At 43.5% G+C, this 16262-nt stretch overlaps 1 protein-coding gene across 2 annotated transcripts in view; it reads right to left on the bottom strand.

Moving 5' to 3' along the window:
* CABIN1 (calcineurin binding protein 1) overlaps nucleotides 1-16262 on the bottom strand; it is a 102548-nt gene that overhangs the window by 23450 nt on the left and 62836 nt on the right. For both annotated transcript variants that reach the window (XM_060250119.1, XM_060250120.1), the window contains exons 29-30: nucleotides 5815-5978; nucleotides 74-170 (exon numbers count right to left, since the gene is read on the bottom strand). In XM_060250119.1, coding sequence (XP_060106102.1) covers nucleotides 74-170; nucleotides 5815-5978 — 261 coding nt within the window. The remainder of the gene's footprint in view (nucleotides 1-73; nucleotides 171-5814; nucleotides 5979-16262) is intronic.

Genomic DNA, 16262 nt, shown 5'->3' with positions numbered 1-16262 from the left:
AACATCTTAGTTGTACTTCTGAAATATGAAGACTTTCCCCCTGATCTTGCAGAAGCTTTAGGCAGAACCTTACCTCTGTGAGCTCATTCAGCATGTCCTCCAGCACTGTCACTGTGAGAACAAAGGCGCGCTGGGCAAGAACCTGGCGATCTGCATCCCGCAAGTACTTCCTGCAGCATGGTAAAAGGGCAAAAGTGAATTAAATTGCACAACTTCTTACAATTTGAAACACACCAAAAAAGCAAAAGAAAAACCAGCATACACAAATATTTGGAATTTCTGGAAATTTTTCCAGAGAACCAACAGGAGTCCCTTCAAAAACAAATAAAAATCCATAAAACCAAACATCTCGGGGGGGAAAAACAAGAATACAAAGCTGAAGCTTATCCTTTTACCAGGACGGGAACTTTCCCACTAATGCTGTTCTGATCAGATTCTAGATAACAGCTGCCACCCAAAATTCCTGGAAATTAAATTGGTCTGCATTGAAAGGTCTCCAAATATAATTTTTAAGGGACTGGAGGAGAGATCAGTACATTCCAGCTTTTCTTTTAACCATATAAACACTTGTGAACTTAACTGGGAAGAATCTAACCAAGATCTTCAATGGGTATGGCATAAAATTTCTAGTGGCATGAATTAAGCCTTTCCTCACTTGCACCCCCCCCCCCCCGGACAACTGCTGGGATAAGAATGAAACACATTCAGAGCCAGCAGAATTTTTTTGGTGAATTCACTCAGAAGCAGCAGCTGATTCCAGCAAACTTTATAGGAGACACGTATTAGGCAATATCTCAACTTCAACTGGAAAGCAATAAATGATAACATTTTTATTTTGAAACATAGACAAGACTATTTAAATCCTTCCATGTGCCAACATTCTTAGCTTCCAATAAAACAGTTATGTATTATCAATGGCAATGGGAAACGCTAACTCATTTTCAAATATTACAGCAATTTGGGAACTACTTCTCAACCGCAGAATGTAATTTTCCAAAATATTCTCTTTTCTGATAAACAGGCCATGTTAATTAGGTTGAACAATGCAACTGAAGAGTCTGATGTTCAAATTCCTGTATTGTTCATGTAAAGAAAGGAATCAACATGAGAAAGAAACAGGAATGTGTGTTCTTCCTTTTCAAAGAAGAGTAATACCTTAACTCCTGCTGCTTTTAAAAAATGAAATTTAAGGAGTTGGGTTGTCTCTCCTCTGGCCAAGTTGCAACATAAAGTAAAGCTACTCGTGCAGGCAGAAGAAAAGCCAAGGAGATTCTTTGCATTACTTTCTGAGTGACTTCACTGAATGCAAGTCCTCCTGAAAGAAAAACCAGTGTTGCATACTTTGCTGGGTCTTAAAATACATGTGAATAGAAGAAACCACTTCCTCCTTAATGACCCCTACAATTCTTTGTCCATATTCACAGGAACACAACTTTATGCATAACTTTATATGGACCTTAGAACACCTAACCTTAAAGAATCTTTGTCCAGATATTTCTGCCCTACGAGCCAAAAATGTGGGGATTTCTTTTTAACAAAGCCTGCAAGCTTTCCATTAAAAAAGAAAGATGTGCTTACAAGCAGGCACTTTCACAGCTGGTTTCCTCTATATACCAGGTTGTTAGATCTCAGATCCCTCAGCCTCCTTAACCACCTCACTTTAGAGTTACTTATACAGGAAGGGATTCATAGAGGTTCTTAATTTCCATTAACTCCACACAAGCAGCCACATTGCCTTGCTTCATCAAAAATGACAGAGACTGTTCCACTCTGTCTTACATGAGATCAGTGAATTGGGATCACAGCCCACTTACATAACCGCAGCTGATGATTACCCAAATCCAAGATCAGTCTCTGTCAGTGAAGTGTTTTCTGATGACCAACCAGGACATCAGGTAATTAAATTTCTAAAACAGCTCTCCAAACAGCTTTTGTACTACTGTCCCGGTTGGGCAGCACTGCATGGGAGTATAACGAAGCAAATGAATGGGGCAGTTCTCCCAAGCTAAGAGTCTATCTTCAGCTTCATCAATTAAGCTGCATCAACCAGAGAGACACTGGACTTCCTAACTTAACATTACTTCCTTCAGCCATGTTTCTCATCAGTGATTGCAGAGGTCTGATGTGCCTCAGAAGAGCAGGGCAGTGAAATAAACTTCTTTGCATTGGAAGTCCAGCAGCATGACAGGTGCTGTTCGCTGAATGTCCCCTCAAAGGAAATGAAGGCACAACTGGAAGTAGAAGTTACAGTCTAAGCCACAGCCATGCTGTGGGAGCTGCAGAATAAAAGACCTTGAGAACCTGGATTCACTCAGTGCCAAAGCAGGTTTTCCAGCTGGCATAAATGGACCTTGTGAGAGACAGAAGGATGGTGAGATTTCAGCTTCACAGGCCACCCAGTTGCTAAGGCTGAATGTTCCTTTCCAGGGTCACTGCATTACAGCCTTTAGGGGGGTGCTACTGAATAGCAGCATTTCTTGCTGAGTTAATAGCAGGCTCCTATAATGGCAAATTTCTGTGACCAATCATTCAAAGGAGAATCCTAACAACCTGGAAGTGGCAAAAGCTAAATATTTATTGATTTTACTAAGTTTTTTCAACAAAAAGTAAACAAAAAAGGATGTATGTCTAAAATAAAATTAACAGAAACATTCAAAACCTATAAATAATCCAACAATTTGAGACAACATAAATAATAAACAATGCCAAATAACTCATCTCAGTGGCAGACCAATCCTGAAAAGCCCAATGCACATGCCTGCACACACACACCACAGACTTTCTCTTTAGATTATTCACCCAAAGGTTTCATGCTAAAATGAGAAAAAACTGAATTCTGTGGAACCCCATAGGCCAATTCACACAAGAGGAAACGAAACCTACAACACGCTCTGTACACTAAGACCTGGAATGATATAATGACTGAAATATGGTGCCAAAAGTCACTGAAGGGTCTAGAAAGATCTACAAGGTTATACTGCCCCTGCACATCTCAGTAAAGGCAAGCAACCAGGGTGACCAAATGAATTCCAGGTCCAAAGCCAGACTGAAATGGATCAAGATAATCATCTGGAGTTTTCCACTTTCCATTCTATGAAGCACCTTGTACCCTGCATGTAGGGTAGATAAATCAGGCAGTATGGAAGAGTCCAAAGCTGAGTCAAGGGTCAGATAATTAGTGGGTCAGAAATAGACAACAAATACATAGTGCATGGCAGAAACATGGTCAGGATCAGGCCAGAAGATTGGAATCCACCAAGAAGTTCAGGACGGAGGCAAGGCACAAGTCAAACAGGCAGGCACCAAGAACAAGGATCAACAGACCTAATACAGTCTTTGATTAAGGACAAATTGCTCAGATTGGAGGGCTCAGCCTGGAGGCAGCAGCTTAATATCTCCAGGCTAGCTCTAACTGCACTCTTCAGACAGCTGCTTCCAGCAGCTCTCACTGGATCTCTCCTGGCAGGGTGTACTTCCTCTTGCCGACTATTTTTAGGCAGGCACTGTGGTGCAAAGAACAGCAGCAACTATACACATTATAAGTCCAGAAGGAGTTGCTGTTACAGTCAATACTGGTGAAATAAGTACTGGGATAGAGGGTCCAGGTAGTTCTGCAGTGGTGGTTGGGTGCCTGGATTGCAGAGGCTATTGCTGTGGTTCTTGCTGGTGTAGCAACTGCTGGACCTGTGGACAAGGAGATCATGTCAGCGGTGCTGGAGCGATGAAGCCTGGAGCAACTCCTAGAACTGTTGAGGGCATTCATAAGGGGTACATGCCAACCTGAGAAGTGTCAAGCTAAGGATTTCACGAGTAAGGATAATATTCACAACAGTCAAGATGTCACCTAGATACTGATCTTGGAGAATAAAGGAAGCCAATTTCTCATCAGTCACAAATGGGTAATCTCTGTGGTAATGATGGTCTTGATTCTGAAATTGTAAGAGAGTAGATTTCTGGGTCAATTATACACTTCTAGGCAACAATGGTAAAGACTCCTCCAATATAGAATGGGAAGACGAGGTGGCTGGAGTTCCAACAAAACAAGGAGGAGAAATGGTTGTTTCGGTAATTCTCACCTGTACCTCTGAAGCACTGGTGTCACAATGAAGGTATTCTTGGCAAATACAGACGCTTTTGCAGCTTATCACATTCTGTTCTGATTACACAGATACAGATGGGTCAACAGCCAGAAGTGTGCACAATGAAATGGATTAATCAGGAACCACAACTGGCTTTCCAGAGAGTATGACAACACCACCAGAAGAAAAAGTAGGAGGGACGTTATCAATGCAATGCTGCTTTATCTCCTTCTTAGTTCCAATTATGTAACTAAAATTGGTCAAAGAAATTGAGACACACCACCTGCAATCAGTTCCTTACGGGATTAATGCCTTAGAAATCTCTGGTCGCAGAGCTCTTGGAATCCGGAATGCATAAAAACCAGATTAATCAATGGAGACCTTAAAAAAGTAGACTGCTGCTGCTCTCAGAATACCTTCTCACAGAACAAAGCATCCTGTTTAGCCATGCTGCTCTTCACAGAAGTAAAGACAACAGTACTCAACCTTATCCAAGATTTTACCCCAAACCTTAAAAAAAAAGAACTGTGCCATAGGCACTCTGGTAAGCAAAGGGACTGAGAAAATAATAATGTAGGATGACTCGCAAATTAAATAAAACTAAAAATTAAACAAACTGCCTATTAGAAGAGGTTTAAAAACAAGAACAAAGCAAAGAGCTTGCTAAGGAGAGTAAGAAATTTTTCCTGCACTGCTGCAACTTCAGGAGTCAGAAGAGAAAAAAGAAAGGTGCTTTCCCTCCTGTTTGAGATGTGCACAGAAGACTGAAAAGGTTCTCTTGAGGCGAGTGACAGACACTAGAACCCTGCTTACAGATGGGAAACTTCCTGAAGATGGAAGAAGCCACAAAGTTTTAAGCAACAAACAAACAACAGAACAGTCTTCAAGATCAATCTTTAGAGTTATCCTCCATAGCTCCTTTAGCAGACCTCGTGGTCATGGGATTCAAACAAGAATTAGCTCCAGCTATTTCTTTTTTTCTCCACAGAATTTCAAGCTGCAACTCAACATACTTTAATAGGAAACAAGCAAAAAAGGTGGTTTAGCTGTAACACCACCAATGGAAGCCAGACTGAGTTAGCTCTAATCCCCAATTTTGATCTGCAGGACAAATGCTACATCTGGCTCAAGCATTATGGTATGAGTCCAAAATAATGTTTTCCCATTTTAAATGTGTTGCTTCATTTGGTTTGAATAGACCAGAAAGGAGAGATGCTAGACAGGAACAATTTACAAGGTTCTGAGGAATACTCGTTATATATGGGGGAAGAGGCATCAAAAGGTTACAAGATGATGACAGAGTTGAGTAGAAGCACTGATGGGTCTGGAGTTAGCTTCCCAGCCCCACAACTGAGATTCCCTTCTTTTTCTCAAAACTCCCCTCTCTTATTCCCCAGAAAGATTTTACTTGCTGACCAACGTTACTGGAATTTTATCCATTTTTGTACAATGAACAAAAATGAAAGATGGGAGTTTGGCAATTAAGTTCTCTGCAGGCTGAAACAGGTAACATTTTGTTCAGTTTAAAAGGTCAAAATAGGTAAAATTTTGTCCAGTTTAGAAGGCAAGCCTTTGAGACACAAACACTTTTTTTATATCATCCAATTAAAGATCAACAATCTCAAGAAAGCAGCACCTGTAAAGGAAAGGGCTTAAGGACAATCTACAGGACACTGAAGTCAAACATCCTTGCAAATCAAATGAAAACAAACAAACAAAACCCCTAGGCTCTCACTTTCCCTGGTCGGGGGTCCTCTGGAGCATAGATGAGACTTTCAGCAGGGTGCCATAATCCTTGAGCTGTGACAGTACATTGAGCAGAAGGACGATGGAGCGGTTCATGTGCGAGGCAAAGCTACCAGGGCGGTCGATTTCATCCACGGGGATGCGCCAAATTCCCTGCACAGAAACCAGAAGAAGACCATCTTCAAAAGAACAAATATGTGAACAATAGGTAGGGGCAAAATCTCTTCCTTGTCCACAGTTTCAATTTATGAAATATGACTGGAATTAATCTGTTTAGAACTTCTATGCTTAATTAATCTACTCAGAACTTCTATGCTTTTATCCTTTTTGCCAGTAATATACCAATGAAGGGAAGATACCAATGTTTTAGGGAGGGCCTTGCTTCTTTTTGTCTTCCTTTCTTAAAAATAACAATTTGCAGCAATGTTGGACTGTTAGAACAGAAACAATTTGAAGAACTAAATCAGTAAAAGTAAATACAACACATAGTAAACTGTTCACAAGAATGAAAGACATTATCAGGGATAGGGCTTGCAAGTTTTCCCTTTTTATTTATTATATTTGTATTGCTACTCTCCAGATAAATATCTGCAACATGACTCACAATATAACTGTAAATAATGGTAAAACAATGAAAGAAACAAATAGAAGCTATTAAAAAAACTGGGAAGATCTTTAAACCTTTAAAAAGCCAGGCTAAAATAACAAAAAACAGGGCTTTTTTTTAAGCAGGAATGCACAGGAACTCAGTTCTGACAGGCTTAGTGTCACAGGGGCATGTGGCCAAATATGCAAATGAGTTCCTGTGAAACAGTGGTGATATCAGGGGATGTGGCCTAATATGCAAATGAGTTCCTGCTGAGCTTTTTCTACAAAAAAGCCCTAACAAAAAGACTTCTAAAACAATAATTGGGCAAAAGATGACACAAGGGAGATAAGATACTTTCTTTTCCTGACATCTAAAAGCTTGCAAATTTGGCACTAAGCAAGGTTCTGAAGTTCCACGGGACTGAAAGGCCTTGTCCTGGGGCTCCATTACCTAGTTTCTGTAAGCAAGACCACACAGAAAAGGGTGTTTCTTCAAATAATCTGAGCTTAGGCCATTTAGATCTTTAAAAGTTGAAACCAGCATCATGAATTAGACCCAGAAACAAATTGGCAGCCTTGCACAGTGGGGTGGATTTTTAGACTACTATATCTAAGGCCTGACAGCTGCTGGCCATCTGCTGTTATTGTTTAACCTTAATTTAGGGCCAAATTAGACATGACATGTAGTTGAATGTTCCTTTTTTGTAGCCTGAATGAAAATGAGTTTGGGTAGGCTTGCAAGTGGAAACAAAAGTGGTAGAGGAGGTTCTTCAACATTTTTTTCCATATAGTGGTTTGTCACTCAAATCCCAGTCTCAAATAGTCCCTTCCCCCTGCTCTTCCATTCTCAATTACAACCTCCCCAAGGAGACAATCAGGAAGACATGCAATTGTGTTATTGCATCTAGCTCAGCCACAAGCAACATGCAAGCTTGTCGTGGAAATATCTCTTCCAAATGCTCCCATTATTTGCTTAAACAGTTACAAAAGACTTAGTATTTGTACTAAGGACGGTGGGAGGGAGGGACGGTGGCTCAGTGGTAGAGCATCTGCTTGGGAAGCAGAAGGTCCCAGGTTCAATCCCCGGCATCTCCAAAAAAGGGTCCAGGCAAATAGGTGTGAAAAACCTCAGCTTGAGACCCTGGAGAGCGGCTGCCAGTCTGAGAAGACAATACTGACTTTGATGGACCAAGAGAGGTCTGATTCAGTATAAGGCAGCTTCATATGTTCTTCATATGTACTGAACTGCAATAATTTTGCAGTATTTTGCTCCATCCTCACATTTTACTAGAAGGAAGTCCAAATTAACCCTTGCAGGACTTTTCCATGTCACTAGAGAACTACTAAGAAATCCAAGATCAAATCATTCAGACTATGGTATTCCCCATTACTATGAATGCATGTGAAAGTTGGAGCTGTGAAGAAAGCTGACAGAAAAATTTATTCATTTGAAATGATGGATTGAAGGAGGGTTTTGCAGATATCATGGCCTGCCAAAAGACAAATAAGTGGGTTTTGGATCAAATCAAGACAGAATTCTCCCTAGAAACTAAAAGGACTAAACTGACACTAATTCACTTGTGGTCACATCATGATCCGACTCGCAGGAAAAGACAATAATGTTAGGAAAAGTTTAAAGCAGTAGGAAAAGAGGAAGACCCAATATGTGATGGATTGACTCAATTACAGCTTGTAAGATCTGAGCAATGCTGTCAATGATAAGATATTTTAAAGGTAATTAATTCACTGGGTCACCATAAATCAGAAGCGTCTTGATGGCACATACCACACACAAAGAACTACCTTCCTGTTCCAGCTCAAAGAGTATGCATAAAGGTACTTCACAATAGATATAAGAATCACCTCTTTGTACAGGAGACCTACAACTGATGCTCCTTGGGTACATCTACACATGTAAACATTTCCAAAAAAACAGGCCTCCCCAATTGGTGCCATGCCAGGGAAAAACAGGTTGCTTACCTGTAACTGATGATCTTCAAGTGGTCATCTGTGCAGTCACACACATGGTTTTCTGGCTGGAACGAACCAGACCTCAGAGAATTTAAAGCTAGCCTAGGCGTTTATTTTGGCACGCATTCCCTCCCGCTCTGGGGAGCAGGCATCCACTGCGCATGCCTGGAGCGAGAGGAAGGCGCTCCACCCACCCAGTTTCTTCTAGCAGCTGTATAGAGGAATCTGAAAAGGTAAACATAGCATAAACCAGCAGCGGGGAAGGCTGGGCGGGCATGTGTGACTGCACAGACGACCACTTGAAGATCATCAGTTACAGATAAGCAACCTGTTTATCTTCATCGTGGTCTCTGTGCAGTCCCACACATGGGACGCTGGTAAACTGAAGTGCACGGAGGCGGGTGCTGGTTCTGAAAAGGAACGGCATGGATTAAGTATGCATATAGACACCCAAAAATATTGTACTTACAGGAGAGGAGACTGCAGGCTTCAATCAAAGATAGAGCGAAGTACAGCTTGTCCGAAGAACACGTCTCGCTGTGCACGGGCATCTAAGGCATAGTGCGTGGCGAATGTCGATGAAGAAGACCAGACTGCAGCAGCACAGATGTCTTTCATCGGTACGCCCTTGGAAAAAGCCGAGGACGTAGAAAGAGCTCTAGTGGAATGGGCTCGTAAATGTTCAGGTATAGGTTGTTTAGCTAGTTGGTAGCATAACGCAATAGCAGCCACAACCCACTTCGAAAGTCTCTGGGAAGAGATTCTTTGTCATTGTTTATGAGTTCCGTAGGCTACAAAAAGTCTCGAGTCCTTATGAAAAGGGCTTGTTCTATCAATATAGTAAGCAAGGGCCCAATGTACATCAAGATTGTGTAAAGTTCATTGGCCCGTGTCACTAGGATTCTGGAAGAAAGAAGGTAAAGTGGTCGGTTTTCTCAGATGGTTAGGTGAAACAACCTTTGGGAGAAAGGTTGGATCAGGACATAGAACCACTCTGTCATGGTGGAAGACAGTGTAAGGTGGGTCTGTCCGGAAAGCGCAAACACCGCTAGCTCTTTTGCCAGATGTAAGTGCCACCAACAGTGCTGTTTTCCATGATAAAAGATGCAGTGGGATAGATGCCATTGGTTCAAAGGGAGGTTTCATTAGTTGACTCAGAACAAGATATAAACTCCACATAGGTTGCAATTGATGAATTGGGGGTCGTAGGTGTAGAATGCCTTTGAGGAATGATTTTGCAGCAGGATGAGAAAACACCGTGCGTCCTTCGATATGTGGATGGAAGGCTGAAATAGCGGTCAAATGAACTTTCAAAGAGGAGTTAGTGAGGCCGGAGTTGGAGAGAGATAAGGTGTATGACAGGATTTGAGCTATAGAGGATGATGTAGGTAAAAAATTGTGATGGGCGGCATACTCAGCAAACCGCTTCCATTTTTGAGAATAAGACCTTCTGGTGGATGGTTTTCTGGCATTCAATAGAACATGTCGGACTTCCGCAGGAAATTCTAAAAACTGATCCTCCATGCAGTCAGTCGCAGGAGCCCTGGATCATGATGTAGGACCTTGCCATTTTGTTGCGAAAGGAGGTCCCGAGTTTGAGGGAAGAAATGAAATACACTGTTGGAGAGAAGGAGAAGTGTGGTGAACCATGGTTGACGAGGCCACCAGGGTGTGACTAGTATGCGATCGGTCTGATCTGATTGGATCTTTTGAAGCATTCTCGTTATTAGTGGAATGGGTGGAAATAGGTAGTGAAGCGGTCCTTTCCATTGGTGGAGAAAGGCATCTCCCGCAGACTGAGTCGATGGGGGACCTTGCATGTAGAAGCGTGTGCATTGGGTATTGTCCGGGGAAGCAAACACATCTATGACCAGAACTCCGAACATTTTGAAGACTGGTTGGAGATAGGATCGTTTGAGTGTCCATTCGTGATCATTCACGAGTTGGCGACTTAGAGTATCCGTTTGGATATTTTGGGTCTCCGGTAGATGCACAGCTGTCAGATGTATGTTGTGAGCAATCCTCCAATGCCAGAGAGCTAGAGCTCTTTTGCACAGACGGTTAGATGCAGTACCTCCCTGCCGGTTGATATAGAACACAGTCGCAGCATTGTCTGATGTGACCTAAATGTATAGACCATGAAGAGATGGCAGAAAAGACTTGAGTGCTCTGTGGACCGCCAAGAGCTCCCCAACCCCACCTTGAAGCATCTGTCATGACAATGGCTTATGGAGGTGATCTCAGGAATGACATTCCTGTCAGAAGGTGATGTTCTATTGTCCACCATTCCAGTGCTGGAATAATGTGATGTGGGACTGTTAGTAGAGTTCGCTGGCATTGACGGTGTGGATGGAATGACCTTACAAAGCACAATTGTAGGGGTCTCATGCAAAGCCTTGCATGACAGAGGACAGAAGTTGTAGCCGCCATAAGACCCAGCATGCGTTGAAAGATGGGTGGGATGAGATATGATGGCATTGGCTAGGGTCTGAATGTTGTGAACTCTGTCTGCCGGCAGGTAGGCTTTGTGAGCTATCGTTGATAGGCATGCACCTATAAATTGGATGTCTTGTGTTGGGACAAGGTTGGATTTTTGGTTGACTTGTAGGCCTAGTGAAGATAGAAGTGTTAGAGTAGTCGAAATGTCCTGTTGAAGTTGCTCTTGGGATTGAGCCACAATGAGCCAGTCGTCTATGTACGGATATATGGAAATTTTCCATTAACGGAGTGACGCCGCCACCACCGCCATGGACTTCGTGAAGACTCTTGGTGCTGTTGATAGACCGAAAGGAAGAGCGTGGAACTGATAGTGGTCGTTCCCGACAGCGAACCTCAGGAATCTTCTGCGGCAATGGTTGATGGTAAGATGGAAACAGGCGACTTGAAGGTCTATGAGTGCCATCCAAGCATTCTTGGGAATTAGAGGAAGAATAGACTGCAGGGTGATCATGCAGAATTTTTTGTATCGAATATGACGGTTGAGTTCGCGGAGGTCCAGTATTGGACGTTGTCCTCCATCTTTCTTTGGGACCAGGAAGTATCGGGAATAGAACTCCGTGCGATAGAATTGAGGTGGTACTGGTTCTATGGCTGCCTTGGCCAGCAAGGTAGCGATCTCTTCCTGGAGGGGTAGAGAAGGAGGAGTAGGTATAAAGCGATGGTGCTTCGGGGGCAAAGCGAACTCTATGGTGTAACCCTGTGGATGATCGCCAGGACTCATGAATCCGATGTTATGGATTCCCACATGGGGTAAAAGGGAAGCAGTCTTGTTGCAAGGGGGCGGAGATGATGTATCGGTGATGGTGGCATCAGCAAGTCAAAGAGACTGTTTCGGGGCCATAGTCGCCTTCTTAGTCGATTGTGGTCGTGGTCGCTGATGGAATGATTGCTTGGCTGGGGGAGCTTTGCATTTCCAATAATCAGCTTGCCTGGGTGAACGGGGGTACATGTAGAAGGATGGTTTCCATCCTCTTTGCCTGTTAGTTTGAGGTTGTTGCTGGCTAACCCCTAATCTCTTGGCTCTCTTTCTGCTGTCATCTACTGTGGTTAAGATGTCATCAGTGGTTGCGTTAAAAAGACCTTGGCCGTCAAAGGGCAAATCTTCTATTTTAAACTTTATGTCAGGTTGAAGTGATGAGGAACGGAGCCAGGCATGCCTACGTAAGGCAATGGAGGTAGCCATGGTTCTCGAAGAGCAAGCAACAGCGTTCTGGACTGAGTTGATTTGTTGCTTACTTACACGGTTAAGCTCTTGCAGTATCTTTGAAGCTTGTTTCTGTGAAGTTTCAGGTAAGGATGGAACCAATGTATTCAGTTGGGTCGATAAATTGAAAGTATAGGCAGCGAAATAGGCCAAATAATTATGACTTTTGGATGTAGCGGTGAAGAGGGAGTAGAGTTTTCTGCCCCAGGTGTCCAACTTCTTTCCTTCTTTCTCTGGTGGTACAGGGTGACGTGTCTGCTTTGATTTCGAGGACAAATGTACGATCATTGAATTTGGAGCAGGATGATTAAATAAGAATTTCGAATCTGGTGCATGTATTTTGTATAGGGATTCAATTCGTTTAGACGTTGGTGGAACTGATGCCGGCTTATCCCAAACCTCCTTCAATGCTTCTAAATGGACAGGTAGCATGGGTAAGAAGGATCCTGCAGGTAAATCAGCATGGACCAGGTCGTGCATCACGTCTGATACTCTCGGCAGATCTGTGGTTAGTTTTATGTTGAGTGTATTTGCCATGTTCGTGAGTAAATCCAGATAAGCTTTAGAGCCCTCAGATGGAGATAGGTCAGCTGGCTTTGTAATGTCAGACGCAGGTGATGTTGGTGACAAGAATGAATGTGATGACTCAAGAGTTTTCGGCTTCGGAATCCTCTGGAGCATCTACAGGAGTCATGGGTCTGTCAAGTACCGGTGTCGTCAAAGTTAAAGGTTTCGTCGCCAGGGTAGGTTGGTCTGGTTGTACTGTATGTTTAGACACAGCGGGTGTCGAAGGAGCCAGTGATGTCTGCTTTGGTTCCTGTAGGAGTCGATAATAGGCTTCGTCATGGTACTGGTGATGTGGATCTTCAATGTGCCTGTAATGATGAGCTTCCTCTCGGTACCAAGGTTGATAGGATTCCTCACGGTACCGAGGTTGGTCACGGTACCTATGTCGGTATTCTACAGATGGTGATCTAGAAGGCCTGTAATAGTGATGGTGTTGGTATGGGGATGGAGACTGAGATCTGGACTGGCTATAATAATAATATCTATCTCTATGTCGACTTGGGAGATCTTTCTCGGTACCAACGAGCCAGGGATTCCCGATGGAGTAGGGAGACAGCAGAATCTTTAAATGTTCTTGGTGCCGATACCTCACGGAATGAATGCACCTCAAGAAGGTTGGCTCGTTGTGTTTCGATTCGGGGTGATAATTCCATAGACTCCGTGGCTAAGATGTCGTCGGGCAGGGACTCGTGAATGGATGGTGACTGGGATCAAATCCACATGCTCTCGTCAGCAATCACATCTGTGGGCATTTAAAGTTCTGGTGGAACAATTGGTGCTGTAGGTTTCGATACCGAAGTTTTCGATACCGAGGTTGTACTTATGATATCCGAAGCTCTTGGATCCGGTTGGGTCCTTGAAGTCGACTTCAATGCAGCTTTCGACTCCTGCTGTCACTTAGACAAAGGTTCCAAGTGGTGCTTTCTCTTGGATTCGTCCGACTTTTTAGTATGTTTGCCAGACTTAGGCTTACTGGGAGCCGATGCCACTGAAGCTGCCGGTTTTGCCATGTCCCTCTGCAGGGTCAGGAAAGGTGGCGAGTTTTGGGACCCAGAAACTTGGGACATCACAGGCCGCAATGAAGACTCTAAAAGGTGACTCTTCAGCTTAGCGGCATGGTTTTTTCTCGCCTGTTTTCCGAATTGGCTGCAAGTGTCGGTCCTGTGGGCCTCCCCCAAACAAAATAAGCACTGAGAGTGTCCGTTTGTTGAGGGGATTTTCGCCCCACAGCAAGTACACTTTTTAAAAGTGGTTTTCGGATCCTTTCCTTCCATACGCCCGGGGGGGGGGGGGGAGGGAAAGGAAGATGAGGCGATAGTCAAGCGGGTAAAAAAATTTTTTTTTTAATACTATACCAGTAGAAGATCGAAGAAGACAAAGACAGACGGTGAAGGAATGCAAAGGTTGAAGAAGGTAATAAGGCTAGTAAAGCTGAGGAGATGCAACGAGGAAGGACTATCCTGAGCGGCGGTTAGAAAGAAACTGGGTGGGTGGAGCGCCTTCCCCTCGCTCCAGGCATGTGCAGTGGATGCCTGCTCCCCAGAGCGGGAGGGAATGCGCGCCAAAATAAACGCCTAGGCTAGCTTTAAATTCTCCAAGGTCGGGTTCGTTCCAGCTGGAAAACCATGTGTGGGACTGCACAGAGACCACGATGAAGATCTTATGGGTGCACACACAAGACACGCATGGAACTGCCTGCGAAGCAACCTCTGAATGTGTGAACAATTGTCTTAATTTTTCTGATTTAGAAATGCATGGTTTTTTGGCCATACTGAGAAGAGTAACAATCCATTCTACGCAACTTCAGACCCAACAGGAAAAACATAGCACAGCTAACTACAGCTTTGTTAAATGTATTGTTTTTGCTGCAAGAACGTGGGGGCGGGGACTGAGCATCAGGCAAGCTAATGGGCTATGTTTAGCTTGGCAAGACACAATTAATTCAGGCCAGCTCTTCCACCATCCAAGCATTCAAGAAGTCAATTGGAATAGCTTCAAGCTGGAGGCATCAAACATTAAATGCCGGAACCCCAAACTGTTTAATGAGTACAGGTGATTGCACTGAAAACTACTCCAGAATAAATGTGGCAAAAATATCAAGACCTACAGTGAGTGCAAGGTGCTCTAAATTTCACCTGTGCAGCCATTACCTAATATTCCAAATATTCTCTAATGAATATATTCTATCAGAAGCCCAGACCAATCTGTTTCAGATTATCTTTATTAATGGGGATTGTATTACCTGGGGGAAGGGGATTGAATCAGAAGAGAGAAACTGCCTGTTTCACTACCAATATCTAGAGAAATCAGAAAAAACTGATGAAAGATAGCTATTATGAAAGAACAGGGATATGAAACTGATTAAAGAATAGGGATAGCTATTCATAGAATCATAGAGTTGGAAGGGACTTCCAGGGTCATCTAGTCCAACCCCCTGCACAATGCAGGAAACTCACAAATACCTCCCCCTAAATTCACAGGATCTTCATTGCTGTCAGATGGCCATCTAGCCTCTGTTTAAAAGCCTCCAAGGAAGAAGAGCCCACCTGAAAGAACGATTTCTTAGACTGCCATCTATAGAATATTAAGAATGGTTTATGAATGGTGAAAGAAAGGGGTATCAGGGGATCCAGACCCTATTTTCTCACACACACACACACCTCTCCCATTCCAGGTTACTTTAAGCTGTTAGAGGTTGTGTCCCTTTCACAACAGCAACAGATAGGGTGGGAGGAGAGGAAGGGCTTTCCCCCTATCCTGCCAAGACTCTTCACTTCCAAGGGATCAGAGCTCACTGCATCCTGACTGGCCTGGGAAACATAAGAGCCATGCTGAATATGACCATGGATCCATTTGTCAAGCATACTGTTTTCACACACCAGCTTTCCCCGGAGGGCGAAAACAAGCACTGTATAGAAAATGAAACACTGGAGCCTCCCTGAAGGTTTCCTCTCTTCAGTGGGGCGAAGTACCCAAACTGGCTAGGTCATGCCTCTTCTAGCTCTAGGCAGGATGATACAATTTCCCCCCCAAGCTCTACTGGATCGACTCATGGCTGAACTTTCAGTCATAAAATAGCCCAGCTCCAATGTTATTCCTCTTCCCTTCTTTTTGTAAGGGCAGAAAAGTGAATGACTTTATCCCACTGAAGTGAAAAAACCTTCAGGTAGGTTCCAATGTTTTGTTCTCCTTCAACGGAAGTCTTTCATACTGGTTATATATGTGAGCTGTAGGAGTGCCCTCCCTTTTTAAAAAACACTTGCTGAAGCACCCTTCTGCTAAAGGATGCTTCTGCCGAGTCTGTGAGACTGAAATTAGCTGTCCTGCTAAGGTAAGTGCACAGTGCCCAACGCGCATCTAGTTTATGCCAAGTCTTTTCCTTGGGATGCTTTGGATTTGGGCAGAGGAATGGCAGTGCCAACTGTTGGGTAATGTGATAAGAAGAATTTACTTAGGGAACTTAGGGTCCATTTTCAGCAGCATTTTCTGGAACTTGCACAATACTCTCTTAGAACAGGGATTCTAAGAGACAGGGGCAATAAGCTTTTGGAGGACGGAGATCTGGGTGGCGAGAGTGGAGGACGACCACTTAATCTGTCTCTCTTCCT

Source organism: Heteronotia binoei, chromosome 11 (genome assembly GCF_032191835.1).
Source record: "Heteronotia binoei isolate CCM8104 ecotype False Entrance Well chromosome 11, APGP_CSIRO_Hbin_v1, whole genome shotgun sequence".
NCBI classification, from domain to species: Eukaryota; Metazoa; Chordata; class Lepidosauria; order Squamata; family Gekkonidae; genus Heteronotia; species Heteronotia binoei.
Note: the sequence above shows the minus strand (reverse complement) of the source record. Positions and strands in the feature narration are given on the sequence as shown.